The sequence below is a fragment of the Lupinus angustifolius genome, chromosome LG10 (assembly GCF_001865875.1).
Source record: "Lupinus angustifolius cultivar Tanjil chromosome LG10, LupAngTanjil_v1.0, whole genome shotgun sequence".
NCBI lineage: Eukaryota > Viridiplantae > Streptophyta > Magnoliopsida > Fabales > Fabaceae > Lupinus > Lupinus angustifolius.
The window spans coordinates 9,318,278-9,332,611 of NC_032018.1; the positions used below are offsets into that span (position 1 = coordinate 9,318,278).

Consider the following 14,334-nt stretch of genomic DNA (forward strand, 5'->3'; position numbering starts at 1 on the left):
CCCCAGTAGCTAAAGTGTAAGGTTTAATAATATTAATTGTCCAATTTTGTTCCGATTTCAAGGATATTTGAAATTTTGAGGTACTAGAGTTCTTTGGAAAGCCTATAGTTTGTTGTTGTTAGACCTTTATAAAGTATCTGTAATGCTAGATCAACCAAAACAAAAGTAAACCATGTAATGCATTAGAAAAAATAGTAAAAAGGGGGATTTTTTTTAGTGGTTCTTTCTTTAATAAAAAAATGCTTTCCAAGATGGTTTTTGTGGTACATTATCAACTTATGATCTTTATGCTTTATCTTCTTTCACATTTAATTTTATCAGAGGGGAAAATACCAAGAGATGAACCAGCAATCCTCCCTCCATTGCCAATAGTCCCTAAACCTGAAAAACGCAGGCCCTCGTATGGAACACCTCAATCAAAGAGATTTGATTACAGGGATAGGGATTGGGATCGGGAGCGTGATCGGGACTTTGAGCTAATGCCTCCACCAGGAAGCCATAAAAAGGAATATGCAACTCCAATGGATGTTGATCAACCAATTGATCCAAACGAACCTAGATATTGTGTTTGCCATGAGGTTCTGATTTATTGTTCGGAATATGTCTTATTATTATAATTCTCCTTGTCATCAATTATGCAATAGTCTTTTATTTTTGCTTAAAATTATCTAGTAGGAAACTGAGGCAGTTATATCTTATAATTCAGGTGTCTTTTGGAGATATGATTGCTTGTGACAATGAAACTGTAAGTAAATTTTACTTTGCTTTCTCTTTCTCTGTCTGTGTTTTACCTCTTTCTTTTTCTTTGGGGAAGTTGGGTTGCCAAAATGCAGGTTTGATCTCCCTTGTCAAATACATTGCTATCTGGTCTTCATCCACTATTCCATTTACCAATTTTACGACTTTTCCAAAAAATAGATGCAAAACTCTGCTGTAGATTATGTACAATCTTAAGGTATATTGCTTATGGGATCACATCAAAATATGATGTAAGTTAGCATCTCAGAAAGAGGCATCAATTTTAAAATGTTTTGGGTTAATTTTGCTATATTGTTTTCTTTCTTGAAGAACTTAAGGCTGTTTTATCCATGAAAAAAGTAGTTCCCTGCTGTCTGTATAATACATATGCAGAATGAATCAGGTGAATTGAAGGTAAATATAAATTTCAGAATTCTGCACATGGGAGGTTTTTTAAAATATATATTAAAAAATCAACTCTTAATGGTGTCAACCTACACTCAAGTCAGACAATGTATATATAGTGCTATTAATTGTTACCATTTTTTTTAAAAGGCATCTTTTATGATTATTGTTTTTTTGTTTAAGATTTGGGTTTTCTGATGATTTAGGTATTTCCAGTAATTGACTTTTTCAGTTTTTGTTTTCATCACCTTGCTTGTTTGACTCAGAAAGCTTAAATGTGTTTTCCATGATAGTGCCAAGGAGGTGAATGGTTCCACTATGTATGTGTTGGCCTAACACAAGAAACAAGGTTCAAGGGAAAGTGGTATTGTCCAACTTGCAAATTACTGCCACAATGTCGAGGATGAGCCTTAAGCTCCATTTAAGCAGCATTCATTAGTTGATTTTTCACTTTTTAGTGAATGCATTATTTTTGGGCTGTGTTATGATTAATGGGGTAAGGTTTGTTACTAATCCCCTTATATCTTCTACTTTACTATTTTAATTTTGGAGAAGGTTGATTAGTTGTGAAATACCAAGTATACGCCATTGTGATTGTGCAAGATTGTTTGGAAACCTCTTTCTAAGTGAGAGAAGGCAACCAGAGAAAGTACAGATCTAAATTTAGAATAAGTTCATGATGACACAGCATATCACATAAGATTAAAAAATGACAACCCTACGTGGCTCCCATCTAGTAGGGTTTCGGGATGGTATATCATAAATGTTTGAAGTCCTACTTTTGCAAATGAAGAAGCTGATTTTAGCATTTGAACTTATCAAAAGAAAGATTTTAGAATTTGAACTTATGACATACAAGTCATAAGGTAAGCAGCCTTACTGTATGTTCACCAGAATATATATGGAATGGAATGAAATAAGTAATCATTATTCTGAATTTGAACTTGGAAGAATATTGCTCCTTCTTATTATGTAATTTAGGTTCACTCCATTTCCGAAGAATCTTTTAAAAAGTTGAAGCTTGAGTTTAACAGCAGCTTAATTCAATATGCTGTAAAGCAAAGAAAAAAAGATAGAAAAGGTTAATTATCATTATTCAAAGATATTGCTGTAGAAGGTGGAAGACTGCATTATTATTAGTTGGAACTTGGAAGCCTGCATTATGTTTTTGTTAAAGGTGCACAATATAAAATCAATCTAACCTGATCAATAGTTTCAAACTTGGAAGGTGGAGTGTGATAAAATGCCTTTGATCTTTCTTTTGGAGGGGCAGCATATACTCTACTTATCTTGTTCTCAAGGAGGGTAAGAGACAGATCTTGCTTAGTCCATGAGCCTGGCTTTGGTTCAGGTTCAGCACCAAAGGAAAGCCATCTCTGAGGCTCATATTTTACTGCTTCCGCCAGAGTCAAATTTGAAAAGGCGAAGAAAGAGGAGGGTGTGAGATGGGAGAACAACTTCTTGAGACCTTGAATTGCTGTACCACCCTTCTCTTGAATCTAAAATGGCTTAGTATAGCATTGGTGAGAGTGATTGGCTTGGGGCTTTTGTTCTTAGCTGTTACTGCTGTGGCCATTCTCACAGGATAGAGGGTCACAACATAAGTGATGTGGATAAATCTACTAGTGCAGCTCAACTCAACCTGCATAAAAGAGAAAAGAAACAACACGAACATTAAATAAAACCAGTTTTGGTAGTTCAGTTAGTCAGTATAACCTGGAAATAGTCTCTCTGCCTGTAGAAGTAAGGCTGCATACATCTACCCTCCCTAGTTACCACTAAGTGAGAGTCTCGTGCACTGGGTTATCCTATCCTTAGTTAGCCAATGTAAGAAGAAAACAATATGCAGGGTTACCTAGCTTGTACTAGACTTCAACTTTAATTTCAGAAGAATGAGGCAGCAAAAAGTAAACTCTAGACTACTTAGTCATAAAGTCTCTTTGACATCATACCATGAATCAAGCCTTCCAAAAACTTGAACTTTTAGGTAAAAGACACATCAATGACTTTGTTATACTTATAACACTTTGTGCTGAATGCTGAGTGATAACTGATATAATTTAGAAGGGTTAGTTTGATAGAGAATAGCAGATGGGTTATTGTATGTCAATTTTGTGGTTCTTTCATGAAATGGTTCCCTATAAGGAGAAAGAAGCATAATTTTACCTACGGTTTAATTTAAAGAAAGTCCAAAGAAAATAAGAGGACTTTATGATCTACACTCACCTACATGAATGAGTTACAACAAAAAGAAAGAATTTTATCATGGGGTATTTCTCCTAAGTTAAAGCAAAAGTTGATTGAAAACTACAAGAAGCAGCACTAGAAACGATTGTGTAAAGAGCTATAGAAATCATACTGAGTATACACTTAATGCATTGGTATTTGACAAGGTAACCTACTACGCATCCTTATCCATATCTAAGAGAACCGTGAATCTGGTGACTATGAGAAAAGGAGATAGCATTTTGAAGCAAAAGGGTACCTGGAGTGGAGAGCATCAATGGAATCAGAATCAACATCAGTTACACTCCACTCTAAAGTGGAGGGTAGTAACCCTTTAGCACCAGGTTGCAGCACTTCATTTAAGACCAAACCAATCCCACCTTTGGCTTTGTAAGGTCCTGTTCTTCCATCAGCATCAGGAACTGTGTATACTGTATAGAGCCTCCTCAAAGCCATCATCTTTCCAATAAACTTTTGGTTTGTAAGATTTCACATGAGCATCAGGTATACTTAGGCTCAAGGAGTTGCCATTTTGACCCTCAGCTCAAGGAGCTTCCAAGAATTTGATGCCTTTTCTGCCAAATTTCTCATTCGGTGCCTCAGGAGTGGGAAGATTGGTTATAGTTGTAGAGGTAGTAGATGAAGATAAGGAGGCTTTTAGTAAATTAAGTTTTGGAAAAGATAAAGAAAGAAAAGAAGCCATTGAGAGCAAGGAATGTGCTCCTTTAATAGCTTCCACACAGTCTAGTTAGTAGCATGTTTTAGCTAAGGTTCATGATCACATGCACTTCAATAACCTTCATGTGTTTTGTATGTGTATCACTTCATCAATATGTACTTATAACGTGTCGAAATTATTTTTTTGAAAAAATAAATAATTTATAAATTTGATATTTTTCAAATACTTTTCGATACTCTTAAAATATTTTCCCGATACTTCATCGACACCCAAACTACCATGTCATAGTATTTTAAGAGAGAAAAACATAACGCAATCAATTAAGTAATAGTGAAAAACATAATATTCAAACTACCAAGTGGACTTGTCGAGATAGAAAAAAGAATATGTATCGCACAATGGATGAATAGGAAATGCATATGCCTAATTCTGATCATCATTTAAGCAAAATTGATAACATTCATATTTGTTGGTAAGTAAACATTTCTTGCGACAACATGAATTTTATTTTATATTTAGTGATGTATAAGAAATATATTCTTTATTTAAAAATTTATAATAATAATTATATGTTTATTATGATATAAATTTTTTATGTACATATTATATATATCCCAAATATATCATACTATACATTTTGAAAAATATACGTATTGTACCAAATACATATAATATCCGATACTTACTAGTATCGATGCTTCGTAGCTACGCTCAACCTTATGTCTAGATTTTATTTGCAATTATGTTGTTTGAATAATTTATATATGCCCCTTCTTCACAAGTGGATATGGTACCACAAACAAAAAGTTATTCAGATAGTAAGTAACTCAACAAGTGAAACCCCGTGTGGCATTTATGTGTGGTTCCATAATTATAATAATGGTACCGCACAACATTGATGAACATGTCTCCAGTAAAATATAACAATTATATCTGTTATACGATCATGCTAATTAAAATTGACTATATCGACTGGTTTTTATTTAAATTATATTGGTTGATTTTCATTTAAAATTAAAAAGTTGTATGAAAGTAATTTAATTTTTATGAAAATGTTATTATGGAGAATCAAAAATTCAATCATTAACTTTGTTTATACTTTTAAAACATGGTATAGTATCAAGTCACATATTTCTTTTTAACAAATGATTTAAATAAAAGTATTTATCACATTCTTTATTGTTTCTTAATATTAATCTTAAATAATATATGTATATCTAATTTCATGGGTAAACGCTTTAATTAGTAAACCATCGGTGGTTATACTTTTTAAGTTATCAAAATTTATCTAATTGGCCATCTATTTCATTATCCACTTGCTGATAAATTGTGTGACCATGCTGTGTCTTTCTGTGGACTAGAATGTTCATTCCCATATTTTAGTCCATGTTTAGTGATTTTCTTTTTTTGTCGCCTGAACTTTGTATTACTTTGGTTGAGCTTCTTTATGGACTTTGATGGGTTTGTGGCAGAACTAATGTAACCCCCCACAACTGCTATTGTAAGTGCCGTTCTTTGTATCTTTTATCTTTACATTCGGACAAGTCTATGTAGGAATGCATATTTATCTCATGAAACAGAACCGATCAGAAGAGTTTATATATTAGGTTTAATCAATTTAAATGATCAAACTGTTCAGTCAGACTAGATAATTTCATATATAATTGATAATTATATATAATTATATTGAAGTAATATTTTTGTATCTTTTTTTACCAGACTAAAACAAAACATAAGAGAAGTATTGTGTTTTTTTAATTTTATATTAACTGTATGATTCACTTTCCGAGTTATTCTGAGTTAACCAGATTTTGCATGGTCATACAAAATAGCGATCCTTTCTAAGTCTACAACCAATTTAAGTAGGGGGAAAAACTCTTGAATAGAACCTTGATCACCAGCAACTAATCTTGACAAGTCACCTCACTTTTGGAGTTATAGTTTAGTTGACTACTTCATTTTTGGGACAGATATAACATCACTTAGAGGGCTAAAAGTAGGAAACTGCTTAAGGTTATAAATTAGTGGTGTTAAATTAAAACAGGACTTAATATTGATTGATCATATTTATCTGTAAAATTATAATCTGAAAGAAAAAAACTCATCCTATTTGAAGCTTTGTAAAATGTTTTTTGTCTAAAATAAAAGCTTCACTTATAAACAAATCTAGTTAGCCAATCAATAAAGAAGCTTGTAACTAGACTCTATATAGGCTTAAGTAGCTAAATTTTATTAAACAAGCTAAGCAGCTAAAATGAGATACTCCACTACATACCAAAGGACACTAAAACAAAGCAATAATTTGAAACTGAAACAGCAACAACTCACATCATAACCAAATGAATGGGAAAACAAAAGAAAAAAATTAAACAAAACAAAAGCAAAAATAAAGAAAGCTATAGGGAAACAAAACAGAAACAGAAAACAACTGTCACTGGTTTCAACAACTTTTGGAAGAGCCTTCAAGTGCTGTAGTTGATCCATTCCCTTCTGATGCATCCTTATTAGCTGATTCTTTCATCAAGGTTCTATCAACAGACTTGGGTAATATAACTGTCCCAAATATCAAATCACTTGGCTTGATGGCCTATATTATTGAACAAACAATTTAAAAGGTTTAATAAGGAGAAGTTGACAGCACATCTTATGTCCCACAATTTGTGTTAATGCATGAACCATCAGCTGTGATTGTCATTTAATAATTAAATTTTAACTTAAATATATTTTTTTCAACCAATTAATGGCACATGCGGTGGCCCAACTTGTGGGACGGAAAATGTGCTCCGGGAGAAGTCAGAAAAATGAAAGTGAAAATTCATAGAAGAAAAAGCAGTTAAAATTTTACAAAAACAAGCCAATTGTGGAAAGTTGGTCTATATGATGCACAAACGAGAGTATTACCTGTTTCGGGAGCTGTTGTTCCTGAGATTTTCTTTCATGCCTCACCTTTTCGCGGCCCTCGTAAAACTCAAAATCATCCAAGATGCATGTTTGGCTTGAATGCTCTTTGAAGATTTTGACTATTTGAGTACCCTTCTCAAACTTTACCTGCAGAATGACAAAATCAATTTTCAGTTGAATTGCAGTGAGGTGGATGGAATACGATAAATAAGTCATCGTGCAAATACCTCCTGAGTATCCCTACTGTTTGTTACAGGTTTGTTTTCGTTATTTTCTAGTGTTATGTGCCTCAAGACACTATTTGGGATATCCTTGATGACATGCCACTTCACAGAAAAGCAACCAGTCCACCTGTCTTGCTGCCAATACTCCACGGTTTTATTAAAATCAACAGGACCGACCATCTCCGCTAAACCAACAAATTGACCACTTGTGTTGACCTGTCGAAAAAATACACAAGGGGAATGGGCAATTTAGTAAATAAAAACCAAACACATCTTCAAGTATAACAGCTAAGTGATGCATATAATACTCACCGAAAATAACAAAAATATGGGGCAGCCACCAGGCTTCTCCTTGGCTTCCTGATATGCCGCATCTAGCTTCTTGTTACCGATAGGGGTGCTTGCCCAAACACTGTATTTTATGCTTTTATGAATATCATCTTCGCTGTAGGATTTGATGACGAAAATTTTTGCATTGGAATAATTCTCAGAAAACGTTTTCCCGTTGTACTGTTCGTTATTGACAAACGCAGGTGCTTCCTTGTTGTCACTCTTCAGCGAAATGTCTTGTCCTTTGAGTAATAATGTGACAGGTCCAGGATTATTCATAGTTTTAGTGTCGGAACTCTTCACAGCTCTGGGTCCCTTATTCAGCTCACTAAAACCATCCAGATTCTTTTTAAAACGACCAACACCGTAGCCATTATTTGTGGATTTAAACTTGTTATCAACAAACCTAGTTCCAGATCCATATGCAGCAGAACCAAAACGAGAATTTCTTAATGTGTTACCGTATTGGCTGTAGTTGCTTGGATACATTCCATTGATGAATCCAGAAACCAGATCTAGTCCATATGGATGTCTGGAACCATGCAAGTTCTGCAAACACAAAATAGTATTAAGTAAATTTGAATTGAATCGGCATATAGAAACCATACTGTTGCACGTGAAGGGAGAGAGAGACATAGAGCCAGGTGCCACAGTACATGCACATATAAAAGGGATTATAATCATGTGGTCAGATAAATATTTAGAAATGCTTGAAACATATATCACAACAGAAATACCCATACCTAGAATCAGGTTAAAGATATGACAAAAAATTATATAGAAAGCACTTTAGTTTATGAATATAAAATTAATTTTCTAGTACGACTTCAATTCAGAAACTAAAACATACAAGTATACAACCAAAAAGTTTTTATGCAGTTGAGTGAAAAAATGAACTCAAACACTAAGCCCATTTAGTCTACAGAGAGAATAATTGTACGCATGAAGAGGAAAAACCAATCAAACATACTGTGAATTGCGGAAGTGGCTGAGGAAGTCTTTCGTTCCTTTGAGGTGTAAAATCTTTGACAGGCAATGCTGGTGAAGATAATCCAACCTTCTGTACATGTTTGGACTGCCTATCAGAAACTAATGACACATTGGAAGCGACTGCTGACTGTGCACCATAAGAACTCATTCTCGGACCTTGATATTCTGACAAGGGAACATATGCTGGCAAGCTAGCCCCTGGATAAGAATCATTTGAATTCAAAGATGAGCTCTGTGAACTTGTTAAATATGATTTCAATCCATTTTTGTTCGTATAATCACCATTGGTCATGCTAGAAGTGTTTCTTTTATTCATAACACTTGATGAAGGGTCATGATTAGCATTAACAGCAGCAGATATTTCCCCTTGAGGAGCACTGATTTTGTTAGGAACAAACGAAACATCAGAATCTGGAGATTGGTGATAAGAACCAGGGTACTGGTACTGTTGAAGCCCATAGAGCTGACCATCATGTTGTATAGGTGGAGACGAGGAATTCGGCGGTGGATATGCTCCATATGGGGTAAAACCATAACCTTGGTGGTACATATAAGGGGAGCTATCACCGTAAACACCCTGTTAGAAGATACATCAAACAGAACTCCTATCAGATTCATTAAGAAAATGTAAAAAAGAAGACCAGAAATGACTTGCAAGAAAAGACAGAAGAAAGAAATGATTATAAGTTCATCAAACTACAATTGATTCATGAACTTTTCTAGGATCAAAGATGAAGTAGCAAGCTATTGCAAATAATGCACAATCGTTTAAATTCAAAATAGCTACAATATACATAAATTTATAACTTAATATGGATTTGACAATTTTGAACTCCAAGAAAATAATCGAATAATTCAGGAAGGATCAAGCATTCATTCACCATCATTTAATTTTGAAGCCAACATATAACACAAAGCCACAATTAATGGACCTTAGGCAGCAGTGTTCGAAAAAACACGGACAAATAATATTCAGTGACGGCATAAAGAGAAACACAATTAATCACAAGTCTGGGAAAGATAAAAAGATGTGCTTACTGGAGCCATTGCTCCTTCATGGTTCATATATCGGTTATAAGCATTCCAATCACCTTGCTCATCATAACCTGGAAACATGAAGTCCCATCAATATTTAAATTCCTTTAGGGGGTAAGCTATCAATGTATATATCCTCGAAATCCACAACAGCTTACCTTACCTCCATAATAATAAGCAGTAGAAGGGTATCCATTTAGCGTGTACGACGGATTTGGATTGAATGGCTTGGACATTCCCTTAGATGTACCATTAGAAAAGACATGTCCATTCTGCATAGAAATACACTTAAAGAATCAGCTATCATAGTGCAACAACAATCAATCAAATACTATACACCACACAAAAAAATTAGTACAGCAATAACATAAAATAACCTTCTTAGAAGGATCAGGAACTCCAATGATCTCCGGCTCGGAATCCAGGGATAAATTATGCAGTAAATCTGCAGCTTCTGTAGTAGTATAGGTAAAGGAAACATAAAAAAAATGAAAACTTCCAATAAACAGAAAAACAAAAATAATTGAGAAACTCAACAGTTTTACACCCTGACCTAAGTTCATCATGAGAAGGTAAACATAGAAACACTACATACATTTATATCCTATGCACATAGAACAAAGGTGGCCTAGCACACAAGGTTGCTCCCACACAGTGGGAAAGACTATTTCTAGAACTTGTACTTATATTTATTATTTTTATATTGAACTTTTTCTCACTTGACTAGCTCCCTATATATAAATGTATGTGTTATATAAACATAGACAACAAAAATAAAATTAAAAAGGGTTTGGAATTTGAACAAAACCCACAAAGGGAATCAACATGGAAAAGCATAATACAAAGAATTGAGGAGAAAATATTCAAACTTTATGAAATGGGCAACACAGAAAATTACAAGAAAAATTAAAAAAATTATAAAAAAACAAAGTTAGAATGAGAAAGAGGGAAAAAGGATACTGTCAGAGGAAGGAGCCATGAGGGAAGGGTTTGGTTGAGAGAAGAAATGGTAGAGTCGGCGCTAATAACGTATTGGTTGGGGTTTCAGTGTGTGTGTGAGAGAAAGAGAAGAACACAGAAGGAAACCTATGTATATACTCTAATCAAGGTTGTTTTGAGTTATGACTCCTCTCTTCTCTAGTGTTATATTCCATTGATTTCTATAATAATATAAGACTTTATTAGACGTACGGGTTAAAAAGTTATGAAAGACATTTAGTGGGATGATAATACACATACCTGAATAGCTTAATTTATTAGTCAAAAAAATAAAAGATATCATTAGTAATATAAAATATATTACATTGTTCTAAGATGTAATCCAAAAACAAAATCCCAAATTTTTTGCATTATTTACCTCATGTGTGTTTCACATTAAATTTAGCTATTTTACTTCAAGAGTCATCAATTTTAGGAAAATCTGATGATATGTTCACTAATTCAAACAACCCAATTCTCCTAAATTAGTGGCAAAGAGGTGGAATAAATTTTTTTAAACTTACTATTTCAATAAATGAATCATTTTTTCTTTAATGGTATAGATTTATAATCATGAGAATTAATTTTTTATTTTCCATGGCTATTATTATTAGGAATGGTATTCCTTAATATATTAAAATATATATTTGGTTAACATTTATATTTATTTAGAATATTTGTTGACATTCATGGAAATAACTTGAATTCATGTTTATTTCTATTAGAGTAATTAGTTCAGTTTGTTAAATTGATCTTGTTTAGCTGTGTAATTCATATGCATTGTTGTCAAGTTTGTTGTAATTAGCTAATAATAGTTAGTGGCAGTTACATATTTGTAACTGCCAAAGTAACTGAATCAGTAGGCCAGTGTTTCTATAAAAAAAACTTAGCTTCTTCTCTCATTTGTAATATGAAAAACAAAATTCAATACAATAAGAAATTTGATTCTCTCTCTTCTATAAGTTTCTAAGTTTTACATGGTATCAAGAGCTTTTCATGGCTAACGCTGTTGTTGATCCTTCCTCCATAGATTCTCCACCAAATCTTTCTTCTGTTGCACCGGTTCAAGCTCTTTCCCCTATTGTTTTCCTTCCTCTCCCACTCACAAAACTTACCGAGAAAAACGACTTAACCTAGAGTCAGTTCATGTTCGTTGTTCTCAAAGCCAATCGTGTTCTTAGGTTTGTTCTCAGTCCTGAATTTCCACCACAGGTTCTTCACAAATCAGATCGTGATCAACATCTTGTTAATCTTGCATTCTTGAGTTGGGAAGAACAAGATCAGAATGTGTTTTCGTGGCTTCTAAATTCCATCTCTGATTCGATTAGACCTTGCGTGGTAGGGTGAACCTCTTCGTTTCAACTCTGGAATGAATTGCACTCTTTTTTTAACGCTTACACCAAAGAGTGTAGTCGTCAACTTAGGGCATAACTTCGTAGTGTTTCACAAGGTTCTAATTGCATCTCTCTTCTATAAAATAGAATTCAATACAATAAGAAATTTGATTCTCTCTCTTCTACAAGTTTCTAAGTTTTACATGGTATCAAGAGCTTTTCATGGCTAACACTGTTGTTCATCCTTCCTCCATGGATTCTCCATCAAATCTTTCTTCTACTGCACCAGTTCAAGATCTTTCCCCTATTGTTTTTCTTCCTCTCCCACTCACAACTTACAGAGAAAACTACTTAACCTAGAGCCAGTTCATGTTCATTGTTCTCAAAGCAAATCATGTTCTTAGGTTTGTTCTCAGTCCTGAATTTCCACCACAGTTTCTTCACGAATCAGATCATGATCAACATCTTGTTAATCTTGCATTCTTGAGCTGGGAAGAACAAGATCATAATGTGTTTTCGTGGCTTCTAAATTCCATCTCTGATTTGATTAGACCTTGTGTGGCTTCTGAATTCCATCTTCCACTCTTTTTGTAATGCTCACACCAAAGCGCGAAGTCATCAACTTAGGGCACAACTTCATAGTATTTCAAAAGGTTCTAATTGCATCTCTGGATACTTTTCAAAAATCAAGATGTTAACTAATTCTCTTGCATCAATTGGAGCTCCAATCAACCTCGAGGAACATGTTGATTTTGTATTGGATGGACTCAATGAAGACTTTCATCCTCTCATCACTACAATTGAAGGACAGACACATCCTCCTTCTATTAATGAGTTAGAACAATTTCTTCTTACTTTTGAGTTTAGGTTATGGAAAAATAAACATAAAACTGTTTCTGATGCATTTTCTGCTAATATTGTTATTGTTGAACCTACATATACTCAATCCCCTGCTTTTGTGACCAACACTGCTTCATTTCCACCATCACATCCACCTTATCATGCACGGTTTCCCTCAGTGCCTTTGTTTCAAGGTCTTTCTGGTCAAACACATGGTGGATCTCGTGGAGGGGGACGTTTTGGCAGACGTGATCGTGGTGGTAGGTCATCAGGTAGAACTTTAGTTTACTTATGTGACTATTGTAATAAGCATGGTCATGATGTGACCTTGTGTTATTTTGCACCCTATGATACCTCCTACATAATGCCCTATGCTTATGGTCATAACTACAGTATTGCACATCAGTTTTCAGATCCATATGCTTCTTTTGGTCATCCTCCAATTCTACAACATCCAACTCATGCAATGCCTTCTCAATATACAAGACCAATAACTTCTCTTTACTCCTACAATCAACCAATAACTTCTTATAATCCACATTCCTCAAGTCACTATCAGTCTCATCCAAGAAATACTACTAGACCAGAATCATCCTTTGATCATCAACCACCTTATGCAATGAATATGACTAACACTGTCCAAGATTTCAACAAAACATCTATATGGTATTTATAACACTGTCAATTTTCTGTCTATGTTTTATTAATTATTTATTTATCAACGATTAATTTTAGAAATTAATCAGTATGGATTTAGACTAAACCATAATTGAGTGTTAGTCTTGTTTTGTGATTTTATATTTGTGGTAAATTTTCGTAATTTTCTATGACGAAAGGTTTTTGAGCTGATGTCGGGCCGAAATTCGCCCGAATTCGGCCCAATAATGTGTTTTTGAGTTCCATAACTTGGAATAGAATTCTGATTGCGCCATTGGCTTTGAAATATTATTTTGAGTCAAGATAGACATCAAGTTTGTCCAGAATGCATTTTTAAATATTTTCCACTCTGAATTCTGTGTTTTAAAGTTTTAACTGTAAACCAAAATCGAGAGATTTTTAATATCCGATCGAGTATTAGCCGACAATGCTCGGGCATGGTTTAATCGATAATGTTTTGCCGAAAATTTCACATCACTTTCATGTAAGAGGCTTATTTGTTAAACAAGTAAAAGTACATATTCTCTTACACAAAATCCCTAAAATAACTCACTATCTCTTACACAAAATCCCTAAAATCACTCACCTATCTCTTACACAAACTACTTTTTGAAAAACCATTGATTTTCCCCCCAAATCATATTTCTCTCTTTAAGGAGCCAAATCCTAACTAAGAGAATACCTTGGCATTTTCATACTCTTTCTTCACTTTGCATTTTCTAAAGAACTCTCATGGTTCTAATTTTGATTTCTTCTTATCTTAAGATCTAACCATTAGATGTTTATAAAATTTTAGTATGATGTTTATATGTATGTTATTGATTGAGGCCGTACTCGATGCAAATAATATAACAATTAAGAACTCTAGTACTAGGAAGTGACTCCTAGGTCGTTTCCCAAAGATTATCTTTCAAGCAATGATTCAAACATATTATACCCACACACACAAAGGGGGGTTTTGTTGGATTAGTATGAACAATAAGCAAATTCAGAAACA

General features: G+C 33.9%; 2 protein-coding genes and 1 long non-coding RNA gene across 6 annotated transcripts in view; 1 reads left to right on the forward strand and 2 right to left on the reverse strand.

Annotated features, from left to right (window-relative positions):
* LOC109357609 (PHD finger protein ING2-like) overlaps positions 1-2,754 on the forward strand; it is a 5,544-nt gene extending 2,790 nt beyond the window's left edge. Inside the window, exons 5-7 of the mRNA XM_019601580.1 lie at positions 322-578; positions 707-745; positions 1,437-2,754. Of these exons, the coding sequence (XP_019457125.1) occupies positions 322-578; positions 707-745; positions 1,437-1,550 (410 nt within the window). The 3' untranslated portion in view covers positions 1,551-2,754. The remainder of the gene's footprint in view (positions 1-321; positions 579-706; positions 746-1,436) is intronic.
* On the reverse strand, positions 2,365-3,964 carry LOC109357610. Its single transcript, XR_002108876.1, has 2 exons — positions 3,370-3,964; positions 2,365-2,785 (listed from the first exon to the last, which is right to left on the reverse strand). It is a non-coding gene; the product is annotated as an uncharacterized LOC109357610 (long non-coding RNA).
* Positions 6,299-10,644, reverse strand: LOC109358830 (YTH domain-containing family protein 3-like). 4 transcript variants are annotated; one of them, XM_019603294.1, is made up of 10 exons: positions 10,489-10,644; positions 9,906-9,982; positions 9,692-9,800; positions 9,532-9,599; positions 8,776-9,070; positions 8,474-8,691; positions 7,486-8,052; positions 7,177-7,389; positions 6,950-7,096; positions 6,299-6,635 (listed from the first exon to the last, which is right to left on the reverse strand). In XM_019603294.1, exons 1-10 carry the CDS (start codon positions 10,505-10,507, stop codon positions 6,489-6,491), a joined length of 1,860 nt encoding a protein of 619 aa, XP_019458839.1. In that variant the 5' UTR covers positions 10,508-10,644; the 3' UTR covers positions 6,299-6,488. The 4 variants fall into 4 exon arrangements, with proteins under 4 accessions (XP_019458839.1, XP_019458838.1, XP_019458837.1 ...); XM_019603293.1 differs by having other exon boundaries at positions 6,299-6,414; positions 6,453-6,635; positions 8,474-9,070; XM_019603292.1 differs by having other exon boundaries at positions 8,474-9,070.

Excerpts from the sequence above, each read along its gene's own strand:
- LOC109358830 (XM_019603293.1), bottom strand. Across the intron at positions 9,801-9,905 it reads TTCCTGATCCTTCTAAGAAG|AATGGACATGTCTTTTCTAA; the intron begins GTTATTTTATGT and ends ATTTCTATGCAG. Across the intron at positions 9,600-9,691 it reads TACTGCTTATTATTATGGAG|GTTATGATGAGCAAGGTGAT; the intron begins GTAAGGTAAGCT and ends TCATGTTTCCAG.